This window comes from Bos indicus, chromosome 6 (assembly GCF_029378745.1).
Source record: "Bos indicus isolate NIAB-ARS_2022 breed Sahiwal x Tharparkar chromosome 6, NIAB-ARS_B.indTharparkar_mat_pri_1.0, whole genome shotgun sequence".
Lineage (NCBI taxonomy): Eukaryota > Metazoa > Chordata > Mammalia > Artiodactyla > Bovidae > Bos > Bos indicus.
The window spans coordinates 45435551-45448730 of record NC_091765.1 but is presented as its reverse complement, the minus strand read 5'-3'; the positions used below and the strand labels follow the sequence as shown (position 1 = coordinate 45448730).

Here is a 13180-nt window from a genome sequence, read left to right as displayed (position 1 = left end):
AACTTTCAGATGTTCAAGCCGGTTTTAGGAAAGGCAGAGGAACCAGAGATCAAATTACCAACTTCATTGAAAAAGCATCATTGAAAAAGCAAGGGAGTTCCAGAAAAACATCTATTTCTGCTTTATTGACTATTCCAGAGCCTTTGACTGTGTGGATCACAGCAAACTGTGGAAAATTCTGAAAGAGATGGGAATACCAGACCACCTTACCTGCCTCCTGAGAAATCTGTATGCAGGTCAAGAAGCAATAGTTAGAACTGGACATGGAAGAACAGACTGGTTCCAAATCGGGAAAGGAGTACATCAAGGCTGTATATTGTCACCCTGCTTATTTAACTTATATGCAGAGTATATCATGCAAAATGCTGGACTGGATGAAGCACAAGCTGGAATCAAGATTGCCAGGAGAAATATCAATAACCTCATATAGGCAGATGACACCACACTTATGCAGAAAGTGAAGAAGAACTAAACAGTCTGTTGATGAAAGTGAAAGAGGAGAGTGAAAAAGTTGACTTAAAGCTCAACGTTCAGAAAACTAAGATCATGGCATCTGGTCCCATCACTTCATGGCAAATAGATGGGGAATAGTGGCAGACTTTATTTTGGGGGGCTCCAAAATCACTGCAGATGGTGACTGCAGCCATGAAATTAAAAGACACTTGCTCCTTGGAAGAAAAATTATGACCAACCTAGATAGCATTTTAAAAAGCAGAGACATTACTTTGCCAACAAAGGTCCATCTAGTCAAAGCTGTGGTTTTTTCAGTAGTCATGTATGGATGTGAGAGTTGGACTATAAAGAAAGTTGAGTGCCGAAGAATTGATGCTTTTGAACTACAGTGTTGGAGAAGACTCAAGAGTCCCTTGGACTGGAAGGACATCCAACCAGTCCATCCTAAAGGAGATCAGTCCTGAATATTGATTGGAAGGACTGATGCTGAAGCTGAAACTCCAATACTTTGGCCACCTGATATGAAGAATTGACTCATTTGAGAAGACCCTGATGCTGGGAAAGATTGAAGGCGGGAGGAGAAGAGAATGACAGAGGATGAGATTGTTGGATGGCATCACCAACTCAACGGACATGAGAAGGGAACATGGACAGGGAAGCCTGGCGTGCTGCAGTCCATGGGTCACAAAGAGTCGGACATGACTGAGTGACTGAACTGAACTAAACACAACATTGTAAAGCAACTATACCTCAATTTTTTTTATCTGTTTTTCTTAAAAAGCAAAAACTTCAGTAGCTTATTTTATTTAACTTTCTCAAAATGTTCCATTACCAGTGTTCTCATTTTTCTAATGTACTTGATTATAGTATTCATAAAATGTTGAATATTTATTCTAGCATATAACTGTGGAGTTGGCAAATAGGAAAGGACTGTTTTCTATTAGGGATAGGACTTTGTTCACTGTTATGTCTTCAGTCCTTGGGACAGAACCTGGTACATAATTGGCACTCAATAATTGATTACTCCAAATTGAATTATATTTACTTACAGTGATTATTCATGCTATATTAGTATATAGATAGATATTATTTAGGTATGATACAAGTTTTATGATTTGTGTTCATAATGGTGTAAACAAGTACTCAGTTTTGACACGCATGTAATTTGTGTTACGTGGTTAAGAGTTGCTTACAGATTATCTGCGGTCTCCCACGTGGTGGTGAATGCTTCTTAGATCTGTAGGTCCTATCTTATAAATTTTTTGTTTTCTTTTTTTATTCTTTTGAGTGTACTCTGATATAAATATGGTTTATATGATAGTATTAGCTGATTTTCTTAATTTCTTTACTCAAAGGTTGTACCTGTTAAGATGTAATTGACTGCAGGTAACAGAAACCCAACCCAAATTAGCTTAGTCAATAAAGAAATAGATTAGCTTGCATAACAAAAGAGGTCCAGAGGTGGGTGGTATGCCAGGTTTTTTAAAACCTTTGTGGAAAACCGTTTACTGTTTCCTCGATATCCTTTTCCATAACTCCTTAACTTTTTAAGGCTTCATCACAATTTTAGATTAGATTATATCTAATTTGAATAGTGGCAGAGGAACTCTTGAAAAAAACATGATTTCAGTGATTCATTTTTATTCCATCTCCCTTTCCCCCTTTTCCTCTCTCTTCCTCTTTAATTTTTAGCAGCCTCAGTTCTTTTAAAAGTTAAATATACCAGCATTCCTAAAAGTTTAGAAAAATGAGGAAGGAGTAGAAGATCACTCATAAACCTGTTACCCTAACAGTTACCCTTAGTAATTTCTGTATCCCTTTTCTCTCTTTTTTAAAATACGTATGTGGTTATAGCTGTTATGTATACTTAGTATTAACATTTTCAAATTTAGTAAAAATATTTAATTTTTAAATTTAAATATTTGTGTTTCTATACTCTCCACATGCTTATGAAGTTTTCATAATAATCAGTTTAATGGTCCCTTAACATTTATCCAGATGTTACATACTTAACCCAGCAATGTTCATGACATATTTTTGAATACTGGAAAATTTGATGGTGTAATTGAAGAATTTAGGACTCCGAAAGCTTCCCGTGGGGTTATACATCACAAATAGACTACTTTGTCATCACTTCTCTTCATTTGTGAGGTGGTTTTACTAAAATTTTAACCAGAAAATAACATTATAAGATGGTGAATGAATTTTTATGAGGTAGTTGTTGTATTGTTGCAGATACTGTGTTACCTTCTAGAACTGATAGTTCTTTAAAAAAGCGAAGAACCCTACATGAACATTGACCCTTAGAAAAAGAGGTGGTGTCCCTGTTGCTTTCAACCAAACGAATATTTGGGTCTTATTGGTGCTAGTTGTTTCATGACATTATAAAAAATTAAAATTAACTGTGTTTCAGTAGTTTTTATTCATTGTACGTGCCATTTACTCAGTATACACCATGTGTCAGGCATCCTGCTAGACTTTTAAAGTTTATTAAATTAATCCTAACAGTTTAAGGTATACTTCTTATTGTTTCTGTTCTGCAAATGAAGAAACACACTCAGAGGTATTAAGTGACTTGCCTAAGGAACGAAGCTGCAAAATGGCCCATCTAGTTCTATGTGACTCCAAAGCCCTTATTTTCCTCTAAAAAACAAAGTACCAAAACTGCTAAGCTTTCTTGAGAAGATAGTATTGCAATAATCAAGCAATCAGGAAAGAAAGAGGTATAACTAAAATGTTTCCGAATTCTTTTTTTTTTTTCAAGGGCAGTACCCCAGAATGACTAAATGCTGAGCATACTGTGCATTCTGATATGCATATATGACCAGGAAATTAACTTTGCAAAATGTATAATTCTGATATATATTAAACTGACTAATTTAGGAGACTCATAGAATATGGGTGTGAGGACACATTACTAGATAGGGTTGTAGTAGAGTCACAAAATTACGTAGAATTAATTTAAATTTTAGAGTTAGAATGGATTGTTAAGCTCCCAAAGTGTGGGAAGCAGTGAGTGTTTTTATTGAGAATTTGAGAGAAGTAGGTGTTATACTGCTTATTCATAGACCTGTCAATTCATTCAACACATATTTGCAGGGTTCCCACAGATGTGCCAGGCACCAGGGTAGGTGTTGGGGATGCAGTAGTAATTGTAACAGTCTTCATCCTCATGGAGTGGAAGCAGACAGTGAGCAATAAGGATGACAGGTCTTCATAAATGCTCTAGCGTTTGAGAGGAGGGGTGTCAGATGGAGTGATCCAGGAAGTCCTCTCTGAGAAGTGACATTTGAGCAGAGTCCTGAGTGATATGAAAGAGTGAGTTGGGTGGTACTCTGGAGAGATTCCAGGCAGAAAGTAACGCAGAGGCCAGGGTGTGCTGGGAATGGGTGAAGAAGAGCAAGGAGGCCGGTATAGCTGGGCCAGGGCAACTGAGGGTGGCAGTGAGGGTAAAGAGGTTCTGAGGTGGGGTAAAGGTTTGAGATTTTATTCTTGGTATGATCATCAGGCAATGGAAGGCTTTGGGCAGAATAGCCTGTGACTGACTTTTATAACCATCGTTTTGGCTGTGCTGTGGGAAACGGCCTGCAGGAAGACAAGTATGGAAGGTTGTTGCAACTGCCCACGTGAGATGTGTTGGTGGCCTAGGCCAGGGTGGTAGCTGTTGAGGTGTTAAGGAACAGTTAGATTCAGATGTAATTTGAGAGTCGATCTTATAGGGTATGCTGATGAATCAGATGCAAAAAATGAGGAAATGAGGATTCAGGGCCTCCAAGACTTTTATGAGCTGCTGGAAAGATGAAAATGCTGTAGGATACTATTTAATTCTTTAAACATGAGTTCTTCATCGCACTTACCTAGGTTTTTGCCAGGGTGACTTTCAGTGTGTGCATGTATGCTCAGTTGCTTAGTCGCATCTGACTCTGAGACCCCATAGACCGTAGCCCACCAGGCTCCTCTCCATGGGGTTCTCCAGGCAAGAACACTGGAGTGGGTTGCCATTTCCTCTCCAGGGGATCTTCCCAATCCGAGGATCAAACCCACATCTCCTGTGACTCCTGCATTGGCAGATGGATTCTTTACCACCGAGTTACCTGGGAAGCCCCAGGTGACTTTCAGTAAGACGCTTTAACTACATTTCTGACCTTGGGCACATCACTTTAATTTCTTTGTGCCTTAATTTTCTTATCTGTAAAATAGCTATTATTGTGACATCTGCCCAGAGGGGTATTGCACAGGTTAAATGAGTTAAGAATGTAGAGTGCTTAGAACAGTGCCTGATGCATAGTAAGTTCTCTGTAAATTCTAGCCTTAATTATTGTATGAACAATCATCTGTTTTATTCACTGCTGCTGTGTCCAGGACCTGGAGCAGTGTATGATAATAGGTGATAGGTGCCCCAATATTTGTCCTCTGAATTAATGAGTAAGTGAATGAACTGATAAATGGCCACTGTTTACTTCATAGGACGTGCTCCTGTGTTTCCTATCCTGTTTAAGCCCTTCTAGCCTTGTAGTGTTTTTCTTTCCTCCTCAGTAATAGCCTCAGACCTTAGTGTGGAGAGCAAGATCTATACACCATTCCTGGCCTGTTTGTTTTCCTGCCACAGAGTTTGCTGCCCTTTGACTGCTTTCTGTGTTTTAGTAGTGAAAGGATTCTAGCAAAGTCTTGTGGACTGATTGCCCTCTTAGTACTCCTGCTCCCAATTTAAGTTCAGATTTCTCTTGGGACATCTTGGGCAGTACTTAAATGTTGATGAAAAGGTAACTCCGTTCCACTTTATTTTTATGGCTACTACCTTGCATAGTTTTCAGTTATTTGTTCAGTGACTTTGCATGGTTTTCAGTTATTTATTCAGTTAGTCTCATATGCTTCTCTCTGTTTTCCTGTGGTAAGATGAGATTTTCTCTGATCATGGTTTATGAGGAAATTAGAAAGGAGAATGATGGGGAAGGTTACGATTGAAACAATCACAGGATAGCCTCCAGAGTGGTCTGTGCCCTTTTTCTGATTTTGCTGCTTCTCCCTATTGCCAGGATCTGGTCTCTCAGATTAGGCTACCTATCTGCTCCTTCTATTCTCCCTGAGATATGGATGTGGATATAAAGTGGGAAGATGAAGGTCAAATGTGGTTACAATATTAATAGGAATGTAGATTGTGAATACAGATTGAAAATCTGTGGCTATAGATAAAGAAGAAAAACCATCTTAGCTGAAATTTAGATAGTATCTCAGTTTTTAAGAGGAGAAAATTGAAACACATTAGGCAGAAGGTCATGGACTGTGTTGCATGGGACTAGAACTTAGTTTTACATTTCTAGCAAGTATTCCATTTTTCACCAGAATATGAAATTTTCACTTGAAGTTCATTTGCAATGGAATAGGATCATCCAAGATTATGACATTAGGAAACAAAGTTACGTAGAACCATTGCCAACAGTATACTTCCAAAAAATTCCATTAGTTGATGTTAAAAATAGAATCTTTCTTTTCTCTGTTGTTATCCAAGTGGTGGTAGGAGCAGAAAGTGAAAGTCGCGCAGTCGTGTCCGACTCTTTGTAATCCCCTGGACTATACACAGTCCATGGAATTCTCCAGACCAGAATACTGGAGTAGGTAGCCTTTCCCTTCTCCAGGGGATCTTCCCAACCCAGGGATTGAACCCAGGTCTCCCATATTGCAAGTGGGTTCTTTACCAGCTGAGCCACAAGGGAAGCCCAAGAATACTGGAGTGGCTAGTCTATCCCTTCTCCAGGGGATCTTCCTGACCCAAGAATTGAACTGGGGTCTCCTGCATTGCAGGCAGATTCTTTGTCAACTGAGCTATGAGGGAAGCCCTCCAGTTATAAGAAGCAGCATTTAAAAACTCTGTTTAATACTAAAAAATATTTTACTGGTGTTTATACAAAGAAAATATTTGATCTGTGTTTTTATTTCTGTGCATTGTTTTAATGACATTTATTAACAGCAGTTGCTGTCCTTTCTTCTGGAAACTAATAATGTAATATTGCTTGTTATTCTGTTCTAGGGAGCTCGTGTTGGTAGAATAGATGCTTTCGTTCAGAGCTTGGACAAAAATTTTATGGTTCCAGTAGGTGGTGCTATAATTGCTGGCTTTAATGATTCCTTCATTCAGGAAATCAGCAAGATGTATCCAGGTAAATAAATCAGTTGCTCTTCAGAAAAAGTAACTAACAAACAAATATCCATTTGTGTATTAGGCTACTGTAATAAATCTTACTTTACAAAGCTTTTTCTCCCTAATGTAACATATCATCCTTATTTTAGGAAGAGCTTCAGCTTCACCTTCTTTAGATGTCCTTATTACTTTATTATCACTTGGATCAAATGGCTACAAGAAGCTATTAAAAGAAAGAAAGGTAAGCTTTCCCTGTAGGTATAAAATAATATCCTTGACTAAAACAGTACTCCAGAGTATTGGTGTTTCTGTCTATTGGTTTATCAATTTGGGATATAGATACCTAGCACAGTCCTAGGGGATTGACTTTGATTTGGTTTTCAATTAATCATTGTTATCCCATCTATTCAGATATCCTGAGAAATCTTGGAAAAGCAATTTTGTTTTTGTGTTTGCTCTTTTTGAGAAAGTCCTGTATCAGGGATTCTATTAGTTCAGTAAAATTTAATTCATTTATCACTTATAGGTAAATAGAAGCTCTTAAAAGACAGATGGACAAGTTTTTTTCTTTTTAGTTTTGGAAGACTTGTTTAGATGTGACATGTCATTTGCAGGAGGAAAAATACAGGTAGAAGTTGACCAGCTTCTCTTTCTAAGTAATAAATCCATCTTTTGCCGTTACTGGAATGCTGAACTCATTGATTATGTTGATTATGAAAAGTGACATTTGTGCTTGAAAACTGAACTTTATCTTCAACACTAAAAGCTAGCTTAATTCAGGGCAGCTTCAAAATTGTAGTCAGAGACAGTGTTGCTAGGGCAGGTCAGATTAAGATGTTTTATTCATCTCCAATCTGGGAGGGCTAGAGGTTCCTGGTATCATTTTTGTATCTATAACTTTCTAATACTTAGTAGCAGTTACAGTCCCTAAGATTTATCATATTAATTTACATATTTTAAAATATTTTCATGTATATCATCTGATAGATCCTCTCAACAAACAGCCTTATGAATATCTAACAGAAATTTAAAACTTCTGTGCCCTGTTTTCTCCTAGTCCCTTTCTTCCCACTAATTCAACCCATAGGAAAGTAATTGCTTACTTTTTATTGTTAGGACATCTCTTAAGATTTACATGATATAGGAAAAAGATGGTCAACCTCAGTCTTTAGGGAAATACAAATTAAAGTGAGATGTCACTAATATAAAAAACAAAAACTAATATAAAAAACTAATCAGCAACTTTGATAACGCTTTGGCAGTTTCTTGTATACTTACCACAAAAACTAGTGTCCCACTCTTAGCTATTTAGTCAAGAGAAATGAAAAATTGTATGTGTACAAAAACTTATATGTGAATGTTCATGGTGATTTTATTCATAATTGCCAAAAGCTGGAAACAACTCAAATGTCCATCATCTGGGGTATAAACAAACTGATACATACATACTCTGCAATAAAAAGGAACCAACTACTGACATATGCAACAGCATAATAACTCTCAAGTGCATTATGCTAAATGAAATAAGCCAGACTTGAAAGGCTACATATTGTATGTAGCCATCCTTTTTGTAAAAGGCAAAAAGATATCAGGACAGAAAAGAGATCAGTGGATGCTAGAGGCCTGGGTTGGGGAGGGGATTATTAATGGTAGTGAAATGTTTTGTATCTTGATAGTGGAAGTAGTTCCATGACTGTATGTTTGTCAGAATTCACAGAAGTGGACACCTGAAATTTTACTGTGTGTAAATTATGCCTCAATAGCCCTGAAAAGAAATTCTAGATGATTAGACTAAAACTCCAGTTTGATGAACTCCAAGAAATAATCATCTTGTTTTGAGAGAGAAAACCTCAGCAGAATCTTTCAACGCTCCTTCCCCATAGGACAGATGGAGACTGTTGACTGAGGAAAACCATCACCTGTATATGTGAAAGTTGTATCAGACACCGGGGGTCTTAGCTCTCCTGTCCCTAGTTGTTTCACTATGGTAAAGGTACTTGAACTCACAAATTTTTTTCCCTTATTTATGAAAGAAACAATTGACATCTAGGCCATTTCTAATTCTGAAAGATTATAGAATATTTCTTAAAATGAAATAGCTGCTTTCTGGGCCTTGGGTATTATAATCATGGGAATTGGCCTGTAATTTAGTAATCCAGCACAAGTCATACTTTATATGACTTGTAATTTCTATTAAGCATTTTTTAAGTTTGAAATTTTTAAGATGATCTCTTGAATTTCATGGTATCTCATATCCATTTCCACCCCTGTTAAGCCCTCTTGACCCACCCCCTCCCCCAGTCTGAACAGTGACAAGCTCATTTAAAACAGCATGGTCTAACATATGGACCAGTATTTCTATGAAATAGAAACAAATAGTGGAGAACTTTGATTGTAGGATAAGTTTCACTGAGTAAATAATTTACTAAGTATCTGTTGAGCATATATTATGTGTCAAGCCTATAATATTGATATAATAACCAATAAGATAGACAAAAGATACCTGCTCTTGTGGAGCTTACATTTTGTATGAAGGATACCAGCAGTAAACAAATAACATAAAATATAAATTATAAAGTTTGTTTAATACATAAATTATACAGGTGAAAGCACTGTGGAAAAGAAGAACAGAGTAAAATAAGGGGGGTTAGGGTTGATGTGAGGGGGGAGATGGTGAGAACTGATTTTTAAAATACAGTGGTTAGTGCAGGCCTCATAGAGAACATGACTTCTGAGTTGACTTGAAGAAGTTTGAGGGAGTATACTCCATCAAGTGTATGATGGAGAAGAGTATTTCAGGCAAAAAACCAGTACCTGAAATTAGGGCAGAAGACCAGGAACTGACTGTGGCTCAGATCATGAACTCCTTGTTGCCAAATTCAGACTTAAATTGAAGAAAGTAGGGAAAACCACTAGACCATTAAAGTATGACCTAAATCAAATCCCTTACGATTATACAGTGGAAGCAAGAGACAGATTTAAGGGACTAGATCTGATAGAGTGCCTGATGAACTATGGACAGAGGTTTGTAACATTGTACAGGAGACAGTGATCAAGACCATCCCCAAGAAATAGAAATGCAAAAAAGCAAAATGGCTGTCTGAGGAGGCCTTACAAATAGCTGTGAAAAGAAGAGAAGTGAAAGGCAAAGGAAAAAAGCAAAGATATACTCGTTTGAATGCAGAGTTCCAAAGAATAGCAAGGAGAAATAAGAAAGCCTTCCTCAGTGATCAGTGCAAAGAAATGGAGGAAAACAATAAAATGCCAAAGACCAGAGATCTCTTCAAGAAAATTCAAGATACCAAGGGAACATTTCATCCAAAGATGGACTCCATAAAGGACAGAAATGGTATGGACCTAACAGAAGCAGAAGATATTAAGAAGAGGTGGCAAGAATACACAGAAGAACTGTACAAAAAAGATCTTCATGACCCAGATAATCACGATGGTGTGATCACTCACCTAGAGCCAGACATCCTGGAATGTGAAGTCAAGTGGGCCTTAGGAAGCATCACTACGAATAAAGCTAGTGGAGGTGATGGAATTCCAGTTGAGCTATTTCAGTCATAAAAGATGATGCCATGAAAGTGCTGCACTCAGTATGTCAGCAAATTTGGAAAACTCAGAAATGGCCTCAAGAATGGAAAAGGTCCATTTCCATTCCAATCCTGAAGCAAGGCAATGCCAAAGAATGCTCAAACTACCGCACAGTTGTGCTTATCTCACATGCTAGTAAAGTAATGCTCAAAATTCTCCAAGCCAGGTTTCAACAGTATGAGAACTGTGAACTTCCAGATGTTCAAGCTGGTTTTAGAAAAGGCAGAGGAACCAGAGACCAAATTGCCAACATCTGCTGGACCATGGAAAAAGCAAGAGAGTTCCAGAAAAACATCTATTTCTGCTTTATTGACTATGCCAGAGCCTTTGACTGTGTGGATCACAATAAACTGTGGAAAATTCTGAAAGAGATGGGAATACCAGACCACCTGACCTGCCTCCAGAGAAATCTCTATGCAGGTCAGGAAGCAACAGTTAGAACTGAACATGGAAGAACAGACTGGTTCCAAATAGGAAAAGTATGTCAAGTATGTCAAGGCTGTATATGTATGTCAAGGCTGTATATTGTCACCCTGCTTTTTTAACTTATATGCAGAGTACATCATGAGAAACGCTGGGCTGGATGAAGCACAAGCTGGAGTCAAGATTGCCAGGAGAAATATCAATAACCTCATATATGCAGATAACAGCACCCTTATGGCAGAAAGTGAAGAGGAACTAAAAAGCCTCTTGATGAAAGTGAAAGTGGAGAGTGAAAAAGTTGGCTTAAAGCTCAACATTCAGAAAACGAAGATCATGGCATCTGGTCCCATCACTTCATGGGAAATAGATGGGGAAACAGTGTCAGGCTTTATTTTTCTGGATTCCAAAACCACAGCAGATGGTGACTGCAGCCATGAAATTAAAAGACGCTTACTCCTTGGAAGAAAAGTTATGACCAACCTAGAAAGCATATTGAAAAGCAGAGACATTACTTTGCCAGCAAAGGTCCGTCTAGTCAAGGCTATGGTTTTTCCAGTGGTCATGTATGGATGTGAGAGTTGGACTGTGAAGAAAGCTGAATGCCGAAGAATTGATGCTTTTGAACTGTGGTGTTGGAGAAGACTCTTGAGAGTCCCTTGGACTGCAAGGAGATGCAACCAGTCCATTCTGAAGGAGATCAGCCCTGGGATTTCTTTGGAAGGAATGATGCTAAAGCTGAAACTCCAGTACTTTGGCCACCTCATGCGAAGAGTTGACTCAGGGAAAAGACTCTGATGCTGGGAGGGATTGGGGGCAGGAGGAGAAGGGGACGACAGAGGATGAGATGGCTGGATGGCATCACTGACTCGATGGACGTGAGTCTGGGTGAACCTCAGGAGTTGGTGATGGACAGGGAGGCCTGGCATGCTGCGATTCATGGGGTCGCAAAGAGTCGGACACGACTGAGCGACTGAACTGAACTGAACTGAAAATCACTGCAGATGGTGACTGCAGCCATGAAATTAAAAGACGCTTGCTCCTTGAAAGAAAAGTTATGACCAACCTAGATAGCATTTTAAAAAGCAGAGATATTACTTTGCCAACAAAGGTCCGTCTAGTCAAAGCTATGATTTTTCCAGTAGTCATGTATGGATGTGAGAGTTGGACCATAAAGAGGGCTGAGAGTCAAAGAATTGATGCTTTTGAACTGTGGTATTGAAGAAGACTCTTGAGAGTCCCTTGAACTGCAAGGAAATCCAACCAGTCCATCCTAAAGGAGATCAGTCCTGAATAGTCATTGGAAGGACTGATGTTGAAGCTGAAACTCCCATACTTTGGCCACCTGATGTGAAGAACTGACTCATTTGAAAAGACTCTGATGCTAGGAAAGATTGAAGGCAGAAGGAAAAGGGGATGACAGAGGATGAGATGGTTGGATGGCATCACCGACTCAATGGACATGAGTTTGAGTAAACTCTGGAAGTTGGTGATGGACAGGGAGACCTGGCATACTGCAGTCCATGAGGTCACAAAGAGTTGGACACGACTGAGTGACTGAACTGAACAGTGCATTTGAGAAGCAGAGAAGAGTGCAGTGTGGTTAGGGCAAAGAGATTAAGGAGAGTTGTGAGAGTTGAGGTCAGGATGGTAATGGGGGCGGTGCTGGTCACGTAGGCCTTTCTAGGCCATGTAAGGTCTTTGCCTTGTATTCTGAGTAAAATAGCTGTTAGAGGATCTTCAATAGAGAAATACTGCTTATTCTTTTATAACTCTCATCAGACTTGTAATTATTTATTTGGTATGTAAATTTCCCCTGCAGTGTAAGTGCAGGGTCTTAACCACTGGACCACCAGGGAAGTCCCTAGTCACTGTATTTTTAACAAACTTCCCTGATAAATCTGATGCACACCCAAGCTTAAAACCCATTATTTTGGGGTACACAAATCATTTGTATCTATAATGGAAGCTTGGAACAGAAACCTGCAATGTCATAGTGTTGTAGTGTTTATGAAAGTGAAAAGTGAAAGGACATTTGGGAACACGTAAGTCCACTCTTCAGTCTTGTTTTACATGGAATAAGTATCTTGACATCTCTTATGACTTAGATGTTCTTATAGAGACATTTCTCTATAGGGATATAGTTGAAAACTTGTGAAAAAGGAATGACTTAAAATGGTGATTACCTGTTGTGTGTAGCATTTACTGTACTTGAATAGGGCTTCCTCCCTAGCAGATACTCTTCTTCCAAAAGGACTTTTCTTACCCCTAAGGATTTTGAAATTGTTGATTTTAGGGATGTTCTGTCATTTTTTTGCAGTCTAGGAATTTCTTTTATGCCATGCTTCTTACTTTTGACATTTAGAGTTTGACTTTAAAATTTTAAGTTACTATTAGATGATGCCAAAGTCCCAAGCACGTGTACGTTTTGCTCAGCATGAATGAAAGTCCACCTGCTTTGAGACTGACTTGCAGGAATGTGTAATTCAGCTGGTAAATGGATCCAGTAGGCAGCCCAGCTCTGATTTCACTGGGACTTTGTCCTTTATTAAACACTGGCTAAATATTTTG

The 13180-nt window shown here is 38.5% G+C and overlaps 1 protein-coding gene across 4 annotated transcripts in view; it reads left to right on the top strand.

The window, feature by feature from the left end:
• Positions 1 to 13180, top strand: part of SEPSECS (Sep (O-phosphoserine) tRNA:Sec (selenocysteine) tRNA synthase) — a 49835-nt gene that overhangs the window by 23308 nt on the left and 13347 nt on the right. For all 4 annotated transcript variants that reach the window (XM_070791240.1, XM_019962533.2, XM_019962534.2 and 1 more), the window contains exons 7-8: positions 6482 to 6611; positions 6742 to 6833. In XM_070791240.1, coding sequence (XP_070647341.1) covers positions 6482 to 6611; positions 6742 to 6833 — 222 coding nt within the window. The remainder of the gene's footprint in view (positions 1 to 6481; positions 6612 to 6741; positions 6834 to 13180) is intronic.